The sequence below is a fragment of the Periplaneta americana genome, chromosome 9 (genome assembly GCF_040183065.1).
Source record: "Periplaneta americana isolate PAMFEO1 chromosome 9, P.americana_PAMFEO1_priV1, whole genome shotgun sequence".
Lineage (NCBI taxonomy): Eukaryota > Metazoa > Arthropoda > Insecta > Blattodea > Blattidae > Periplaneta > Periplaneta americana.
In genome coordinates, this window is record NC_091125.1 from 175,629,866 (window position 1) to 175,648,197 (window position 18,332).

The following is an 18,332-nucleotide window of genomic DNA, read 5'->3' on the forward strand; positions in this document are numbered from 1 at the left end:
TTTTCGCGTTGCCAAACTTCCAGAACGGCCCCCGAGGTTCATTCAGTCTATCAAATTGAGTACCGGGTCTTTCCCGGGGGTAAATGATCACACCACTTCATTCTAGTGCCGCGGTCAAGGCTCTACTTCCATACTCTCAAGTGCCTTCATGGCATGTGAAGGGGCTATTTTTACTTTTTTTACTGGTTTTACTACAATGAACATAAAACTGTCAGGATCCAGACACATTTTGTTTTCTTCACTACCCTAATAGCCGGTTTCACCAAGCTTCACTATGTTTTTCATGATTCATTAATTTATTTAGTGGTTCATTAAATTATTTTTATAACCAGGCATGCTTAGCCCTAACGAACCAGTATTATTTTCATCAGCGTCTGTATTTCTTTTTTGTATTTATATGTGCTATCTGGTAGGATGGAAGAGAAGGCCTTATGGCCTTAATTCTGTCAGATTAAATAAATACATAAAATAAATAAATAAAATAAAGCTACCATTCGTTTAGTGATAGAAATTCCGTCTTTAAATTGTTAATGGTTCACTAGTTGCAATACAAAATGGCGGTCCGTTTCGACGCAGAATTGTTACATCTGGAACTGCACGAAAATCAAGAGCCAGATGGAGATAATGTTAACCATTTAAGAAACGATCATTTTGAACATTTGAACAACACAAAATTTCACGAAAGTACCGCGTCACGAAGATCTTGGAACTCAAAATTTTAGAAGAAACTGATCATAGGTTAGAATATCATCAGAACGGCTGAGACAAAGCTGAAACTAGTCAATAGGTAATATACAGTACAAGTTAGTTTTATTTTAACACATGAAAGTGATTATTATTATAATATATATATATATATATATATATATATATATATATATATATATATACACACACACACCTAAGAAATATTAGTAAATTAATAGGCTACACAATGTACATTCAAACTTAGCAAACCTTAAATGGTGTATTAACTTCCATTTATTAGAATTAAATTTACGCACACATTGAAAGTCTATTTTGAAAATAGTTATTTAACAAAGCATATTAGATATAAAGTTTCCAATTTCTTTCAGCTCTGCAGCTATACATTACAATACAATAAATTCGTAAGTCTTATTTTTTTCATTCTAGATATGATAATAGGTTTCAAGAATACTATTTATACCTAATTTGCAGTTATTGTATTATCACCCTCCTTCAAATGAGGTGACCACTGGGATCAGCAAAGTAATAATTGCAATAGCTATAATTATGATGATGATGATGATGATGATGATGATAATTGTGGTTTCATAAAAATGTTGTGATGTAGTTATGAAAAAATTATTGAACACATTTATCCATAATGAAGCATTACTTACGGTTCATTAAATCTGTTTGGTGAGCAGCTCACATTTTAATGAATTGATCAATATTTTAATGTTCACTTGATTGGTGAAACCGGCCATGAGTGCTTCAAGTTGAGAGCAGTGGTTCACAAATTTTTTGAAGGTGCGACCCACTATGGGTGAGACATTTGTTTGCGACCCCCCATTGCCATGCCAGTAATTAACCCCATTCGAAAAATACAAATGTTTGTAAGATCGTGAACAACGACAATTCTACTCAAAACCAGGAGATACCACTCAACTTCTAAAGTGTCGATACCTGCAACATGCAAACCTATTTTTTTACACTATTGTGTTTTTTTGCTATATTTACAGCTATTGTTGTTAGGCCTTGAAAGTTAGAATTCTCACACAGAAACTTGTTGCTAGGGAAACCATTCTTCATAACATAAAACTATACTGAAATAGACCCATTACAGTGCACTTGTTAATTAGTTACCATTACAGTGCGAAGACTTTGTAATAATATTGCTCTAAACTTTCAATGCAAAATAGGCCTAAGTTGTATTTGCAATTTTAAAAATGTGAACATGTAAAAAATGTTGTACAATACACGTTTGTGAAGTGCATTACAAAATGTCGGAAATTGACAAATTCGCGCTGTTCGTTTTTCAAACTTTCCTCGATTTTGTAACAGCACTTCCGACCTTGTATCATAATATACTATTTCAATTCTTTCTGGCTTCTTAGACTGACTTTCCTTTCTGATATATTTTTTCAAACACTTAGAACACTTGAAATAGTAGTTTGCGAAGCCAAGATGTTAACATAACAGCCAGAGATGAAATCGACGGATTTGTAAGGAAACTTGTTTTCTGGTAGACATTACTGGACAAGAAGAATATTTATACATTCCAGTGCATTAAAGAACTCACGGAAAATTTAGCTACATACGGCATCGTATGACACGACAAATTCTTAATTCGTTTTTGTGGACATACAATTTACTTTGCACAATTTTAAACAACAGCTTTTTTAATATTTTCCGGAAGAAACAATCATGGTAATGACAGATCTGAATCAATGTCTAACAGCTGCATTCAACTGACTGAAATTAAAAAAAAAATTAAGGATTATTAAAATGTGTGCTTATGATGGAAGGTTAAAAGTATAATTTTTTCACTGCCTAGATTAGTTTTAGATCAAAAGAATGTAAGAATATCTCGAGCTTTCAAAAGAAACTCTCAGAGTAGATTTCTAAAACACGGACGAAATCGTGGTTCCAAACCTCGGCTTTTAAGCCGCGATTGAGGTCTGAATCCTTGTGCGATTTCTAAAACTAAGTCGAGACGCGGCTTGAGAAGAAACCGAGGTTCGTGGGTTTTATATATGGCAACGCAGCTAAGAATCGATTTTTATTCCTGTAAACAGTCGATATTAGAAAGAAATGAACATCGGGATCAATATTTTTATTGAATTGCAGTAAGTCACGTTCTTTTGTTCTCAGCTAAGGTATTGTTATATTTAGGAATATACGTGAGTTTAAAATACTAGCATTAGGGCCTACCTAGTATTCAATAGCGAACGGATTTTAGGTAGGCTACCAGAATGATATTACCCAAATAATTACCACAAGTCGAGCGTTTATGTTGTAATTTATCGTTTGTTCATAACTACTACCAACATTAACAACCTGAAAACCCGGTTCTAAGGAATTAATAACCTAAATATTAACTGGATTAAAATTTCAATTGAAACTAAAATGTAGTATGGCTCTGTTTTTACATATAATAGGCTAGTACTACGTGGAAAGCCCCAGTAGCACAAAACTTAAAATAAGAAGACAAAATCACGTTTCCTTCATATTCTTGTAGGCCCACAACATTTTCGAGTATTAAATAAAATGTGCAAAGCTACTGTAAAGACTAAGAATTAAGATATATCGTCCTATAGGCATAAAGGTATATCTAATATAAAATATATATCTTACTTCCCTAAAAGCAACAAGGAGATGTAAAAAAAGTTGTCAACCTGTCGCCTCTTGCATTTCGTTGCAGATTATTATTTAGCATTCTTGCTCAATTTTGCGTTGATTTCTTCGAAAATCGAAATATTAGCCTGAAATTATCGTCGTTACATAGTTACAAAGGATTATCCCTGTCTCTGATCACTCTAATCCGGAGATTTAATACTGGTAGGCACAAATTTCCCTTTGATAATCATCCAGCTGATCTACTACCTCCATCTTGTATACATGAAACCGTGGTTTTAAACCAACCCCAGCCGTGGTCTCTGTTTCAGACCATGGTTTCGAGCCGTGGCTCAGAAAAATGAAAAAGATCTCGTTTTACAAATCCAAACGCGGCTTAAAGCCATGGTCGTGGTGTAGACCTCGTTTTATAAATCGTTTCGAAAGCATTTGAAAATTCGTATTTATGCAAAATAAGTTTCCAGTCTATGATTTCCATCAAAACAAAAGCGAGAAATCTCCTTGAAATTGTAAATGATACAATTGTGTGCATATTGAATACAGAGCGAAGATTTGAGAAGGTACTTTCTCAAAAACAAACACATTTATAGCATTATTTTAATTATTTTGTAGTTTAGCTATAACTTTTTTATTTTATATTTATGTTAAATTTTGTTTCTCAGTACAACATAAATATGTTAATAAGGCGTTTTTTGTCTTTTTTCTAAATCATCTCGCGACCCCTCAGCTCTTTATACGACCCCCAGGGGGTCTGGGAACGTTGGCCTGGAGAAAAGTCATCGAAGAGTAGGGGAGTAGTGGGTACAGTGAGACACAAAATATTAAGACATATGTATGCAAGTGATAATTCAAGTATTTTTAAAATCAAGTGCAATAGAAATAGACATTAAAACATGGAGTACAATAATACATAAACAAAAATGTTAATAGATAAAGGACATAATATACAATACATGTTTGTCAAAAAAAAAAATGCAAATGTCTCACTGTTCCCATTCAGGAGAGTACAGTGAGACACCACAGTGTCTATTAACGGACATGGAAATGATTTACATTTATTTCAAAAGAAAGGAAAGCTTGCTGTCTCTTTATCTGACCTTGCTTTGCACGCTTATTTAGATTCATTTTGATGTCTGACTTCGAAATCATTGAAACATCTGGAACATTTGGAAAAGTGAATTTTCCATGAGATTTCAAACTTTTGCGAAAAAATGAAAAGAATTTTTGGTGACAACAAAGCTTATAGCCTAATTATAAGAATTTAATGTAATTCTTTATTGCTTTTTAACATTTTCTTAAATTTTGTGAATAATTTTTTATTTATGAAACCATTAAAACGTAATGTATCCATTATTTTAAGCTACAGTTCCTAAATTGGTTATTAGTATGTTCATTTTTAATGTTAGTTACTGGTAAATGTAATATAATTACAGTTTGTTTTTGCGAATCATTGGTACATGGGAACAGTGAGACGTCTCAGTGTACCCTTCAATGGCATGTCTCACTGTTCCCTTTACGCATAGTTCATTTAAAAATGGCACCATCACTTCAAAATCAAAACAAGAAAGATGAAACTTTGCCAAACATAACCTCAAATACCATAGTATTAGGTAACAAAACATTCATATTTATATCTCATTTGTATATCCAATATAACCTTCATTAAACACAAGCCAAAATTTTACTTCTAGAGTAAAAAAATACGAATTTTTTCATCACTCACCTTTATAACTAGAATCAAATCAAGTATGAAAATACTGTTACTTTACTCATGCAGCATACAACTCCACTGTTACCAACATCTCAACATCAAAATTTACCATCTAATAAAATATGTCTCACTGTTCTCCCTGTCTCACTGTACCCACTTCTCCCCTACGCTTACACGACTGGGGATGAGTTATGAGAGGAAAATATTTGTTTGCCAACACTGCATCAACCACGCTAAATTGTATGAATTATCTCTAGCTAGATTATTTAAGGTGATGCCTTCTTCTACAATATATTGTTAATGCATACTGTCTGTGACTTAATGCATTTTGTTTTTATTGATAAAGATATTGAACATAAATTATAATGACTGACGAAACACACAGCTTGAGCATGGACAATTTGGGGAAGATTACTGTTATGCACTACGGAGCAAATTCTATGTGATGAGTGAAAGTGTTGTAAATCCTTATGCAATAACCTTTGCTTCTAAAAGAAATAAATAAGTTTGAGGGCTCATTGCAGCATGTGAAGTGGCTATTTTAGGAATTTATAATCTTATTTTAGGTGCCCAACATACATTTTAGCGCCCTAAAATCCCATGTCTACTTCTATGTCAAGGTTTGCTCTAGACAGACTCAAGATAAAACACGACAGTGGACAACTAATATCCATGCCTCACTACCACAACCCTCGCAACATCGCAGCAGTGGTAATCCAGCGGCGGGCGTTAATAAGGAAGCGGTCGACGGCACTTTTTGCTGGCGGTCACCACGTCCAAGCAGCGTGGCGAGTGACCAGCGCGGCGGACAGTTAGGCGGTCCGGGGTTCGAGCACGCACTCCACTGAGCCACTTACCGTCAGTACTCACTCACTCACACACACACCTGTTCACGGAGTTGGCCATGGCGGTTCTGGTGGCGGCCTAACACGGACTGAGGCTCGAGGCCCGTCGTCGACACATCCCGCCGCTGGACCAATCGGTGCTCGGGGAGGGGCGTCGGGCTCCGCTGCCCAAGCAAGGCGCCTCGCCGCGCCCCGACTTTTTGCAGACTTCGCGTTTCTGCCGCCAAATTTCGTACATTTCAACAGCTTGTGTTTGACGTCAACAAAAGGTCTTCCAAATAGACGACAACTATCGGGCGCAAACGGAGACATCTACATCTATCTATACTAATAATAAATCTGTAGCCAAAATTTTTCTGGTAATTCTCGATTTTCCAAAAATAATTGGTTAACATCTATAATTAACCATCCTCAAACCGAAAATCGCTTTTTTGAAATTTTTGTTTGTATGTCTGTCTGTCTGCCTGTCTGGATGTTTGTTACCTTTTCACGCGATAATGGTTGAACGGATTTCGATGAAAATTGGAATATAAATTAAGTTCGTTGTAACTTAGATTTTAGGCTATATGGCATTCAAAATACGTTATTTAAAGGGGGGGGGGTTATAAGGAGGCCTGAATTAAATCGAATTATCTCGCTTATTATTGCTTTTTGTGAAAAATGTTACATAGCAAAAGTTTCTTTAAAAATGATTTCCGATAAGTTTTATTCTACGCAAAATTTTGATAGGACTGATATTTAAGGATATACAAGACTTTTAAAATAACAATATAATACATTTTCACCGCCACCTCAGATTATAGCGTTGTTGTTCCTGCAGTAACTCCTATGTGCAAAATATAAAATTTTTAGTAAGAAAAAAACACATTTATTCATTCCATGGCAATGGTATAGGCTATAGGAGATCGTGAATTCTTACATTTTCGAAAGAAAGAAATATAATTAAATACCACTATATATTTAAATTATTTGAAGGGTTCAGAACCATAGTGGACTAAGCGCCATTTACTGAAGACGTAGAAAACAATGGTTAAAATTATTACCATAATTCAATGGAAACATATAGCAAGTAAAGTTTACACATTAAAAATAAATGATATGTCAATCTTCATTAAGGTATGTATTAACGTTTTGGAGGAAAATCTACATTTTTTAACCAACCTTTTTAAGATATTTATCAGACAACATATGAAAGTAGACTAACATAACCATATATCAGAAACTTCAATTTCACTTTTTGATTCCTTAAAAAAAAATAATTAATTAAAAATTATTCTATTTCTTCAAAATGCCATATATTTTCTAAAAATTACTCAATTTTGAAATTTCTTTCACTGAGTTATTGCTGTTTATGCGTACAATGCTCTGTACTAGGATTTTGCAGCTAACATTATTACAAAGAAAATTTTAGTCATAAAAACGCCATTTCAAACGTTAATACATACCTTAAACTACGGTTGCATATAATAACAAATAAGAAACATGTTAAAGGAATTGTCATTGCACCAAATGAGTGTCTCTGGACCAAAATGATCGCATTTTAATTATTTAAATACAATTTAAATTAAGTAACATATTAAACGATTTATCCTTCTATCAAATACGAATGTTCCCTGGATCAAATGTCCTATTTTAATTATGTAATTACTTTATATTTATTTCTAACAGGTGCAGCGGAGCGCACGGGTACGGCTAATAATAAAATAAAAGTATAGGCCACTCTTCCAGGGGTGACGGAGTTACCGGGTTTGAACCCCTCCCCTTAAACTAAAAAAATACGTATTTTAGATTTGAGTATTTTTTATCGATAATCGTTTTTCGTCCTCTAATTTTTCACTGTCAGAGTAACAAAATCTACATCGAGATAAGGCATAGTCCTCCTACCCCTCCTTCAATATAATCCCTGTGCTTGGTGCTGCGACACGTTCGAATTATAACAATGCTATGAGACCTACCGCCTAGTACCGACCTTGTAATAAAATTAAGCTGACACAATATGAAATTTAACTTGTTTGTTAAAAATGGGATGGCTGAGAAAAAATTACGTTTCAAAGATTTTATAAGGACATTCATGAATAGACTGTGTTCAATAAGAACATAATATAGCTTAATATTAAGTTGATAAATATACTATAAAATAATAATAATAATAATAATAATAATAATAATAATAATAATAATAACCAATGCCTCGAACAAGTACAAAATTTCAATTATCTGGGTTGTGAAATATCTTATCAAAATGAAAAAGATGTGAACAAGAAAATTACCAAATTTACACAAATTCTAGGAATAATAAACAATACATTAAAAGCTAAATTAGTACAAAAATCTACAAGAATAAAAATATATAATACACTAGCATTACCCTCCCTTTTATACGGAAGCGAGATTTGGACATTAAAGAAAAAAGACATGAACAGAATCAAAGCAACGGAAATGAAATTTTTCAGGAGGACAGCAGGATATACTCTTTTAGACCGAAAAAGGAATGAAGAAATTTTAGAACAATTAGAAGTAGAGTCAGTAGAAGAAAAAATCAACAGATACAAATTAAATTGACTAGATCATGTAAGAAGAATGGAAAATTCAAGAATCCCAAAAATTATGATACAGTATAAACCTAGAGGACATCGTCGACCAGGAAGACCTTTTAGAAGACTGCTAGATGGGGCCGAAACAGGTCTACAGAGGCCTAATTCGTGAAGGATGATGATGATGATGATGATGATAATAATAATAATAATAATAATAATAATAATAATAATAATAATACACAACATTTCAAATACCAATAATGTAAATTGTAAATAATTCTAATTATGACCCCTCTTGACAAAATTCTGCGTACGCTACTGCATTATTCGGAGATAGGGGTGTCTGGGATCGAACTCGCTCTGTTTAGCAGGAACCGTTCTGAAGGTGTAAAAACTTTTCAATCAAGATCAAATAGAATTGCTTTCCCAGGTCTTCCTCACAACCCGAAATCCGAAGTCTCACAACATTGACAGCCTCCTGATTCAAACCGTTAGTTTTCTACGACGGAGACCCAGGATCAAACACTGACGACTGCAATGTGGAATTTGCGGTAAGGAAAAAGAATGTTAACCAAAGTTTTTCAGAGCAATCCCGTTCACCGTGCCATACTTCCCTTGCTGCACTGCAACACGCACGGCTCCCAGTCACCCATTCATTCTCATATTCATGTGCCTGGTACATGAGAGAGATCCTGTGGAAGACGCTTATGTCCTGATCGCTCACCTTCAACAACGGCATGAACAAAGCAATGCAATATCTGACTGACCGAGATTTGAACTCTGGTTTCGGAGATGCAGTAGATGAGCAGATTGTGAAGCCAGTCCAACACGGAGCGAGCTCTTCGATCCGGTCCGTCTGCACCATAGCAACCCGGCTGTGAAACAGTGCACGAGTGGAATTTCCACCATTTTCGGTTAAATAATACTTTTTCGTTTTACTGCAATAATCTACGGATAATAGGGGAGAAGTGGGTACAGTAAGACAGGGAGAACAGTGAGACATTTTTATTAGATGGTAAATTTTGATGTTGAGATGTTGGTAACAGTGGAGTTGTGTGTTGCATGAGTAAAGTAACAGTATTTTCATACTCGATTTGATTGTATTTATAAAGATGAGTGATAAAAAATAATTCGTAATTTTTCACTCTAGAAGTAAAATTTTCGCTTGTGTTTAATGAGGGTTATATTGGATATACAAGTGAGATAGAAATATGAATGTTTTGTTACCTAATAATATGGCATTTGAGATTATGTTTGGCAAAGTTTCGTCTTTCTTGTTTTAATTTTGAAGTGATGGTGCCATTTTTAAATGAACTATGCGTAAAGGGAACAGTGAGACATGCCATTGAAGGGTACACTGAGACGTCTCACTGTTACCATGTACCAATGATTTGCAAAAACAAACTGTAATTATATTACATTTACCAATAACTAACATTAAAAATGAACATACTAGTAACCAATTTAGGAACTATTGCTTAAAATAATGGATACATTACATTCTAATGGTTTCATAAATAAAAAATTATTCACAAAATTTAAGAAAATGTTAAAAAATAATAAAGAATTAAATTAAATTCTTATAATTATAAGCTTTGTTGTTACCAAAAATTAATTTCATTTTTTCACAAAAATTTGAAATGTCATGGAAAATTCACTTTTCCAAATGTTCGAGATGTTTCAATGGTTTCGAAGTCAGACATCAAAATGATTCTAAATAAGTCTACAGAACATGCCAAGATAAAGAGACAGCAAATTTTTGTTTTCTTTTGAAATAAATGTAAATCATTTCAATGTCCGTTAATAGACACTGTGGTGTCTCACTGTACCCTCCTGAATGGGAACAGTGAGACATTTCATTTTTTGACAAACACGTATTGCATATTATGTCCTTTATCTATTAAAATTTTTGTTTATGTATTATTGTACTCCATGTTTTAATGTCTATTTCTATTGCACTTGATTTTAAAAATACTTGAATTATCACTTGCATACATATGTCTTAATATTTTGTGTCTCACTGTACCCACTACTCCCCTAATCAATGAGTCACCAAAGATTCTGGACACCACACTTAAAACTATCAGTAATGACGTCATACTGTATTTAAAACTTCGTTAGCACTTTAAATATGATCTTTCGACACTTCCATTTTTGCACATTTCTAAGTGTTCCAGTAATTCTGAAAGATTATACAGTTTTAAAGCTAACAAGCTCATTTTTTTCTGCATGCTTTATCAAATTTGGATTTCTGATAGAAAAAGTACCATCTATACAATAGATACTAGGAATCCTCAAAATTATATGTTGAGCAAGTAAATATTTTCTTTCTTTTTTCCCCCCCCCCCCAATATATCAGAGCCTACTATTCACACATTTCTAGATCACATAGGCTACACTTAGAAACAGTGCGATGAGATAGGTTTTGAAAATAGCCCATGATGAGGTCATAGTAAACATGAAACATATCAAACCAAGAGACATGAAACTTCAGTAACGAGGTAATAGCAAGAGTATTCTCATTACAGTACCTTGCACATGCGCACATTTTAAAAGTTAAAAAATGTTAAATATGCATACGCAACTTAGATTGGAATACTTACATGATCTAACTACAGGGACATCATTTTATTTTTACTCCAATTTTTATTGTACCTGAGTTTTTGATTGTACTTCACTCCCACCCCTTCTACTAATGAAGTTCAACCGTCCTCCACAGAGATCCAAGACCGCATATAGGCCTACAGTCATAGTAGCCTTACGGTTATAGTAAACAGTACGTTCCAAAAATATGTTCGCGTTTTCCAGTGACGAAAGAGCTTTCAATATTCCATCATTTTCCACTTGCCTACGTCGCATCCCCCCCCCCACCTGCTTCTATTCGCCTCTCTGTAAATGCTAGTGGCTGGACTCTTTTCTGACAACATTAATTTCTGTTAGGAATTGGACGTCTACGTAATATTATACCCATACAATTGTTTAAAATAACTTAAATAAAAGGGCCTCGTTAAGTAATTAACTGTCACGTGATTTCCTCCCTTCCTACGACGCTGCGACATAACCACTTGGACGGACAGTAGATAGCATGTCTGAGTAATTTTATCTTTTCGGATCGGGCAGAGGCGAAGATTGAATTTACAGTACGTAAGGTACTCTTTTATAAAGTAGGTACAGAATTATTTCAACATGAGTTACTGATACGAAGTACGAACCTGGTAACTGGAATTACGTGCAATAGTGTATAGTGCGATAATATGCACATTAGAACTGAAGCCTGTATCGAAATGAACGGTCCCATTTTCAGAAATGTGTTTAAATAGCCATATTATGATTATTTTTCAATTTAACTTCATTCTCTATATTGTACGCTAATGTGCTGTAGACAGTATAATATACACTGCATAATGAATACGTCCGCATGGAAAGCTCAGTTCGTGAATAAAAACACTCATTGTTAATACTGTACTGTATTTTGATTAAACAAGAACCTAATGAAAATTATCAAACTCAAAATTGCGATATTTCATAGTTTACGTAAATGGATGAACTACTTTTCTTCGCTCCTATACCTAGTAAAGTGATTTGTTTGTGTATTATGCCAGTATCATCGAACTCCAGTCGTGGAAGGGGGTAGCAAACGGTGTTTCCGGTTCTTAATCGTTGGTCCAAAGGTATAGCCAGGTTAATATTGGAAATGTTAGTAAAAATAAAATTATATCCCTGTACAACACAGACAGGTAAATCCACACTTTCCTTTTTGGAATCTGGATTTGTAACACTGCTGACTTTAGGATAGTTATACGAAGACGAATGTAAATGATTGCAATAAATGGCAGGCGCGTCGGAGTGCCACACTCGCGGCCGTGACAGGACCGGTGTCGCTGCCGTGCCCTCCTGCCCCGGTGCCCCTAGACAAAAAGCACAGCCGCGGCCTTGTCGCCTGTGAGGTCAAGCGAGGCGCCACGTGCTGGACATCCCTGGGGGCCGCGCAACGGACTGCAAGGCAAAAACAAACCGCAGCATGGAAATTCGGGAGCAGCAGCGGCGTGGGAATGCGCGAGGCGGAGTTCAGCATCTCTCGGCCCTGCGTCCACTGACATATTGGACCAACAGCGTGTGACTCCAATGAGCATTTCAGAACAAGAACACATTTCCAACCTCTGTTGAGCAGGAAATCGCTTCTATGCTGTTCTCCGCTGGAATTTGTTCCGGCGTTGTGAGCGGATTGGAGGTGCAGCGATAATGCACTACTTATTTACTTACTGCCTTTTAAGGAACCCGGAGGTTCATTGCCCGCCATTGGTCCCTATCCTGGGCAAGATTAATCCATTCTCTATCATCATCGAATACATTTTAATATTATCTTCCCATCTACGTCTCGGCCTCCCTAAAGGTTTTTTTTTTCCTCCGGCCTCCCAACTAACACTCTATATGCATTTCTGGATTCGCCCATACGTGCTACATGCCCTGCTCATCTCAAACGACTGGATTTAATATTCCTAATTATGTCAGGTGAAGAATACAATGCGTGCAGTTCTGTGTTGTGTAACTTTCTCCATTCTCCTGTAACTTCATCCCTCTTAGCCCCAAATATTTTCCTAAGCACCTTATTCTCAAACACCCTTAACCTATGTTCCTCTCTCAAAGTGAGAGTCCAAGTTTCACAACCATAAAGAACAACCGGTAATATAACTGTTTTATAAATTCTAACTTTCAGATTTTTTGACAGCAGACTGGATGATCAAAGCTTCTCAACCGAATAATAACAGGCATTTCCCATATTTATTCTGTGTTTAATTTCCTCCCGAGTATCATTTATATTTGTTACTGTTGCTCCAAGATATTTGAACTTCTCCACCTCTTCAAAAGATAAATTTCCAATTTTTATATTTCCATTTCGTACAATATTCTCGTCACAAGACATAATCATATACTTTGTCTTTTCGGGATTTACTTCCAAACCTATCTCTTTACTTGCTTCAAGTAAAATTCCCGTGTTTTCCCCTAATCTTTTGTGGATTTTCTCCTAACATGTTCACGTCATCCGCATAGATAAGCAATTCCAAACCCTCTCGTTATCCTGAACTTTCCTAATGGCATACTCTAGAACAAAGTTAAAAAGTAAAGGTGATAGTGTATCTCCTTGCTTTAGCCCACAGTGAATTGGAAACGCATCTGACAGAAAGTGACCTATACGAACTCTGCTGTACGTTTCACTGAGACACATTTTAATTAATCGAACTAGGATAATGCACTACACAAACTGAAAATGGCACTAACCCAGAGCTTTACGGATTGTGCAGAAATAGATCTATCCAACGTTTCCAAGCATAATCAGGAAACTGCAACCTATTTGCCGACTGATATGGTGCAAAAAGCCACAGATTTCGCACCTTTTTTTTTCAGTTGATGCACTTATCTTCACAAAAGGTTTAAACCTGACACTGAAGTGAATATTTTCGTCTAGTTCTAGCGTTGCAAGTTTATTCATTACAATCATAAGAAAGAGATATTTGACAAATTGTGTAGGCCTATAGTATTTTCTTTCTTTTTAATGTGTTGTTGCAGTAATTTCAACATAAACAATAATTAAAGACAGTAATATATAGGTGACATTTTTATAATTGTTTGTGTTATATTTATCTTCTTATTTTGTAACTTATCAATACATGATTAAACACAAGAAAACGGATACAACCCCAACATAACAGACAACATAATACGTAAGACAAAACAAAACCACAAAAAACAGAAGAATACAACACAAACACAAGAACACAAAAAATACATCACACTAACACACGAAAACAAAAACACACATAAAATTGCAACCTCATTCAAGAAATTAAACTACAACATCGCATACAGAACAAATAACACTCTACAAAAACATCTCAACACATAAACAACACAAACAAACAAATACAACCACACAGGCGTATACAAACTCAAATGCAACACCTGCAACAACTTCTACATAGGACAGACAGGCAGATCATTTCAAACACGTTACAAAGAACACATCACAGCCATAACAAAATTACAAAACACCTCCACATATGCAGAACACATCACAAATGCCAACCACACCTACAGAGACATCAACACAGACATGGAAATACTGCACATCGAACCAAAAAGCCAGAAACTCAACACACTAGAACAATATGAAATATACAGACACACAAAAACACACCCCAACGATATTCTCAACACACAACTCAATTTCAAAACACATACACTCTTTGACTCTACAGTACGAACGCACCACACAGGAAACAAGAGGCGCCAAGACCAACAACGACCAGTTCTAAAGATGACCCAAAATTGGTCGAAACATGTTAACAAGGTACGTTAATATTTAACACAACAAAGTACTTATCATACATATTCCGAACATGATTAAAATATACAGTCCCGTGTGAATTAATCGGAACAGCACAATAACACAACATTTTACATGCTTTCATGCATTTATTCATCAATTATTTACAATTTTCCTTTCTTAATAGTTAATATGTCCACTTTTCTGTTTATAAGTTCCATTACACGATTGGCATTGACTTCACGAGTTCGAAATATACATTTTTAAGTTGATCATCATCAAACCACACTCGAATTAAAGATTCTATCATCAGTTGTTTAGTGAAACAGTGTGCAAGTCTCTTTTTACAAATAACCCGCATATTTTCTATGGGATTAATATCAGGAGAGTTCCCTGGCCATTCAAGCACACGAACATTGTTATCACTAGTGAAAGAATTTTAAGGTGCAAATTATGGTCGGAAAAGGGGAGGAAGGTTCTGAAAATACATATAAAAAGATGCAAAAAAAGGTGTTGATAAAATGACTTTATTAAGGTTTAAACAAGTTACGTAAATTGATCATGAACATTATTTATCCCATTTACTGGGTTTTATTGAACTTGTTATATTGGATTACACACAACAGTTCAATGTTTTCCACTGTAAGTCGCTGGCACTTCAAGCTCAGGACATCCTTGTATGCAGAGACATCTACAGAAACCAATGGAGCATATTTCGTCAGCACTCGTAAAGGGAGTTCAGTCAAAATTGCAAAGGTTTCCACATTCTTCAAATTTAATTCGAATTAGACTTTGGCAAATCCGTCAAGGTAATGATAATTACTGAAGAATTTCTTCACTTTCTCTGAAGTGGTGCGGCAAGCAGCTAAATCTTCTGCAATATTCCGCCATCATCCGGAAACCTTTTCTACACTTCACAGAAGCTGTCTCCGGTACTCCGATGTACCGGTCACTTTTCACAGGAATTAGCTGCACATACTGAACCCTCTGTCCTGCACTTCGAAGTGTTTCTCATCTTATATTGTTCAATTCTGTTGAACACGCGCCCACAAGAGGCGTTTCTCGCTTCACAGGTTTTCGGGCTTTCCTTCCAGCTGCTAAAAGTCTACGAAGAACATTAATGTGTGTAGATTCACTCCCCTTTCCCAAATTCACGAGTTAATTCCACAGTAGTGATCCTGGGGTTTACTTTGCTTTTTGTATCGAGAAAACTACCATCATTTCATGTAGTTTCCCTTTTTCTTTGGTTCAATGGAGCCAATCTGTTTGTGCTACTGAATAATTATAATTAGCCTATATACAGTGGCCACAATAACACAAAATTTTCTAGCTATCCCTCTTTGCGCAATAGAAGTATTTCGCTCTAATGCCAGAATCGCAATTCGCTTCCGAAATTTACTAGTTTCACAAGAGAATTATAAAACTAGACCACATACAAATAAATGCACATTTGAACTAAAACAACTGTCACACACAACAATTACATTTGAATCAACAAGCAACAATGGACAGAGAGCACAGGATTTTACTATAAGTACATTGCTGACAATTGTTTAGGAAAATGAAGAAAAAATTACCTTGTTCCGATTAATTCGCATGAGACTGTAACATGCATTAAGGCCCATTCACAATGAAAATTAAACATAACCGTAACATAAACACAGAAGTTTGCGCCCAGGCTACCAAATGGGATTATTCACAATGATTCACATAAACATTGACATAAACATTACCGTAAGACGTTAACATGAAAGTTTGCAAAGTCCAAACTTTCATGCTTATGCTTACGTGATTTGCAAACTGTACACAATCGTGGAGCGCTGAAGTATACGACAGAATATGAGGAAATGGCGTCGTTGTTACGTTTCCATGGTTACCAAGTATGTTTGCGGTTATGTTTATGTTCCCATCGTGAATGATGGTATATGACTTCTTGATTTTACTGTAACGTTTATATTCTTAAGTTAACGCTTACGTTATGTTTAATTTTCATTGTGAATGGGCCTTTAGCCTGCAGCGCAAGCGACTTGGAATCTTTCTTACACAGAATTATAAGTTACATTTAGTCTGTAGTCGAGTGGATAGATTGAATACCATTGCTGCAATCCTAATACATTTATGCGAGTGGAAACTGAAATTTTTAGACAATAAGAGAATGTGCTCGTTGTGAACCTCCTCTTCTTATTGCCATCACATCGCTACTAACACCCATAATACATGGCGCATTTAGCAATAGAAAAGTTGTACTGTATCATACTTTAATAACGTTCTCAAGAACACAGTCATGTTGTTTCAGATACGACACAAGTAAATGAAATATGTAATGTAGCGGGGAACTGTTGACCGAAACAGCGACCAGATTCAGAAGGGAATAAATTAAGAAGTATTGAACCCGGGACTAGAATGAGGAAACGAGTCTCCTTGAATCGGAGATCCAGGAAACAATTAAACGTGACCTACAGATTCACTACAGACAGCTGCCGGCGGATGCTGGTATCTCTCTTCCGATCTGGTGGTGTGCAATCAGCACCGCCCAAGAATGTGCTACGAGTTACATTCATTTCACTGTTTGATCTCTTGGGTTTAATTTTACTATCGGGTTTACAGAAAACTAGGCCACCGCGGGTTGTTATGCTCGTTCAAAAAATCTCCAAGGTTTTTTATATGGCATCGCAATAGCCTATCTAACCACAAGGTTTTGTTAAGAAATGCTGAATCGAGTCAAACAGTTTTTTCACGTAAGTTACCGTACAACGCACTGCGTGTGCACTGCACCAGATCGTGAGAACAGTGGCGCTCACATCTGCCATATTTTGAAGCACTGACCAAGTAAAAGAACTTATGCACATGTAAATTACGATGCACTCCGCGCCACGATCAGGCCTGCTCGCTCGGATGAAGAGATACCGTGCCACGCTAGAAACAATTCGCACTCGGCTATAAGAAATATCTCTTCAACGGTACCAACTTCAAATACACATCGTCGGTGACCTCTGGTGTAAGGAAGTTATTTCCAGCGCCCACAAGATCGCTATCTGCATCTTGTTCGTTGATGGACGCGCGTTCAGGAAACACGCTTCCCTGGGCGCAAGGCAACGCAATCCAGAGTCGAACCAGGGTCGGCCGCAACTGTCTCGCAGTGTGTCACTGGCGCTTACAATTCGCATGGAAATTGCACAAGCTTCCAGGATGCCAGATGCTATCACACAACAATTAATCCTCGTGAAATAACTTAATTGCTGGACGTACATCACAAAGAACAATCACTCAGGTCGCCATTTTCAAATAACACAACATCGCAACTGCCACAAATAAAAATTAAATTATTTCCGGAAATCCGCACGTCATGTTTCACACTTCCCGCCGAATATTGTCCCAATAGAAAGCGCTTGTAATTAATTGCTGCATATTAGATATTATTATTATTTATTCGAAAATGTCACAAAACGTTACCTATGTATTTTGTAGAATTAATAGAATATTCGTAATTTTAACTGTATATCCAAAGAACTGGTAGCAGAGCGTTTCATCCTGAAATGCACAGTACATGCTTTGCGGAGCGCACTATGATTGGGGAGATACACAGGTCTGAG

General features: G+C 35.9%; 1 protein-coding gene across 3 annotated transcripts in view; it reads right to left on the reverse strand.

The window, feature by feature from the left end:
* Positions 1–18,332, reverse strand: part of LOC138706763 (uncharacterized) — a 73,429-nt gene that overhangs the window by 45,304 nt on the left and 9,793 nt on the right. Inside the window, exon 1 of one of the 3 annotated variants that reach the window (XM_069836426.1) lies at positions 5,919–5,949. The exons of the other annotated variants lie outside the window; for them this stretch is intronic. Coding sequence (XP_069692527.1) covers positions 5,919–5,938 — 20 coding nt within the window. The 5' untranslated portion in view covers positions 5,939–5,949. Of the gene's footprint in view, positions 1–5,918; positions 5,950–18,332 lie in introns of those variants that run through there. 3 annotated transcript variants of the gene reach the window in all.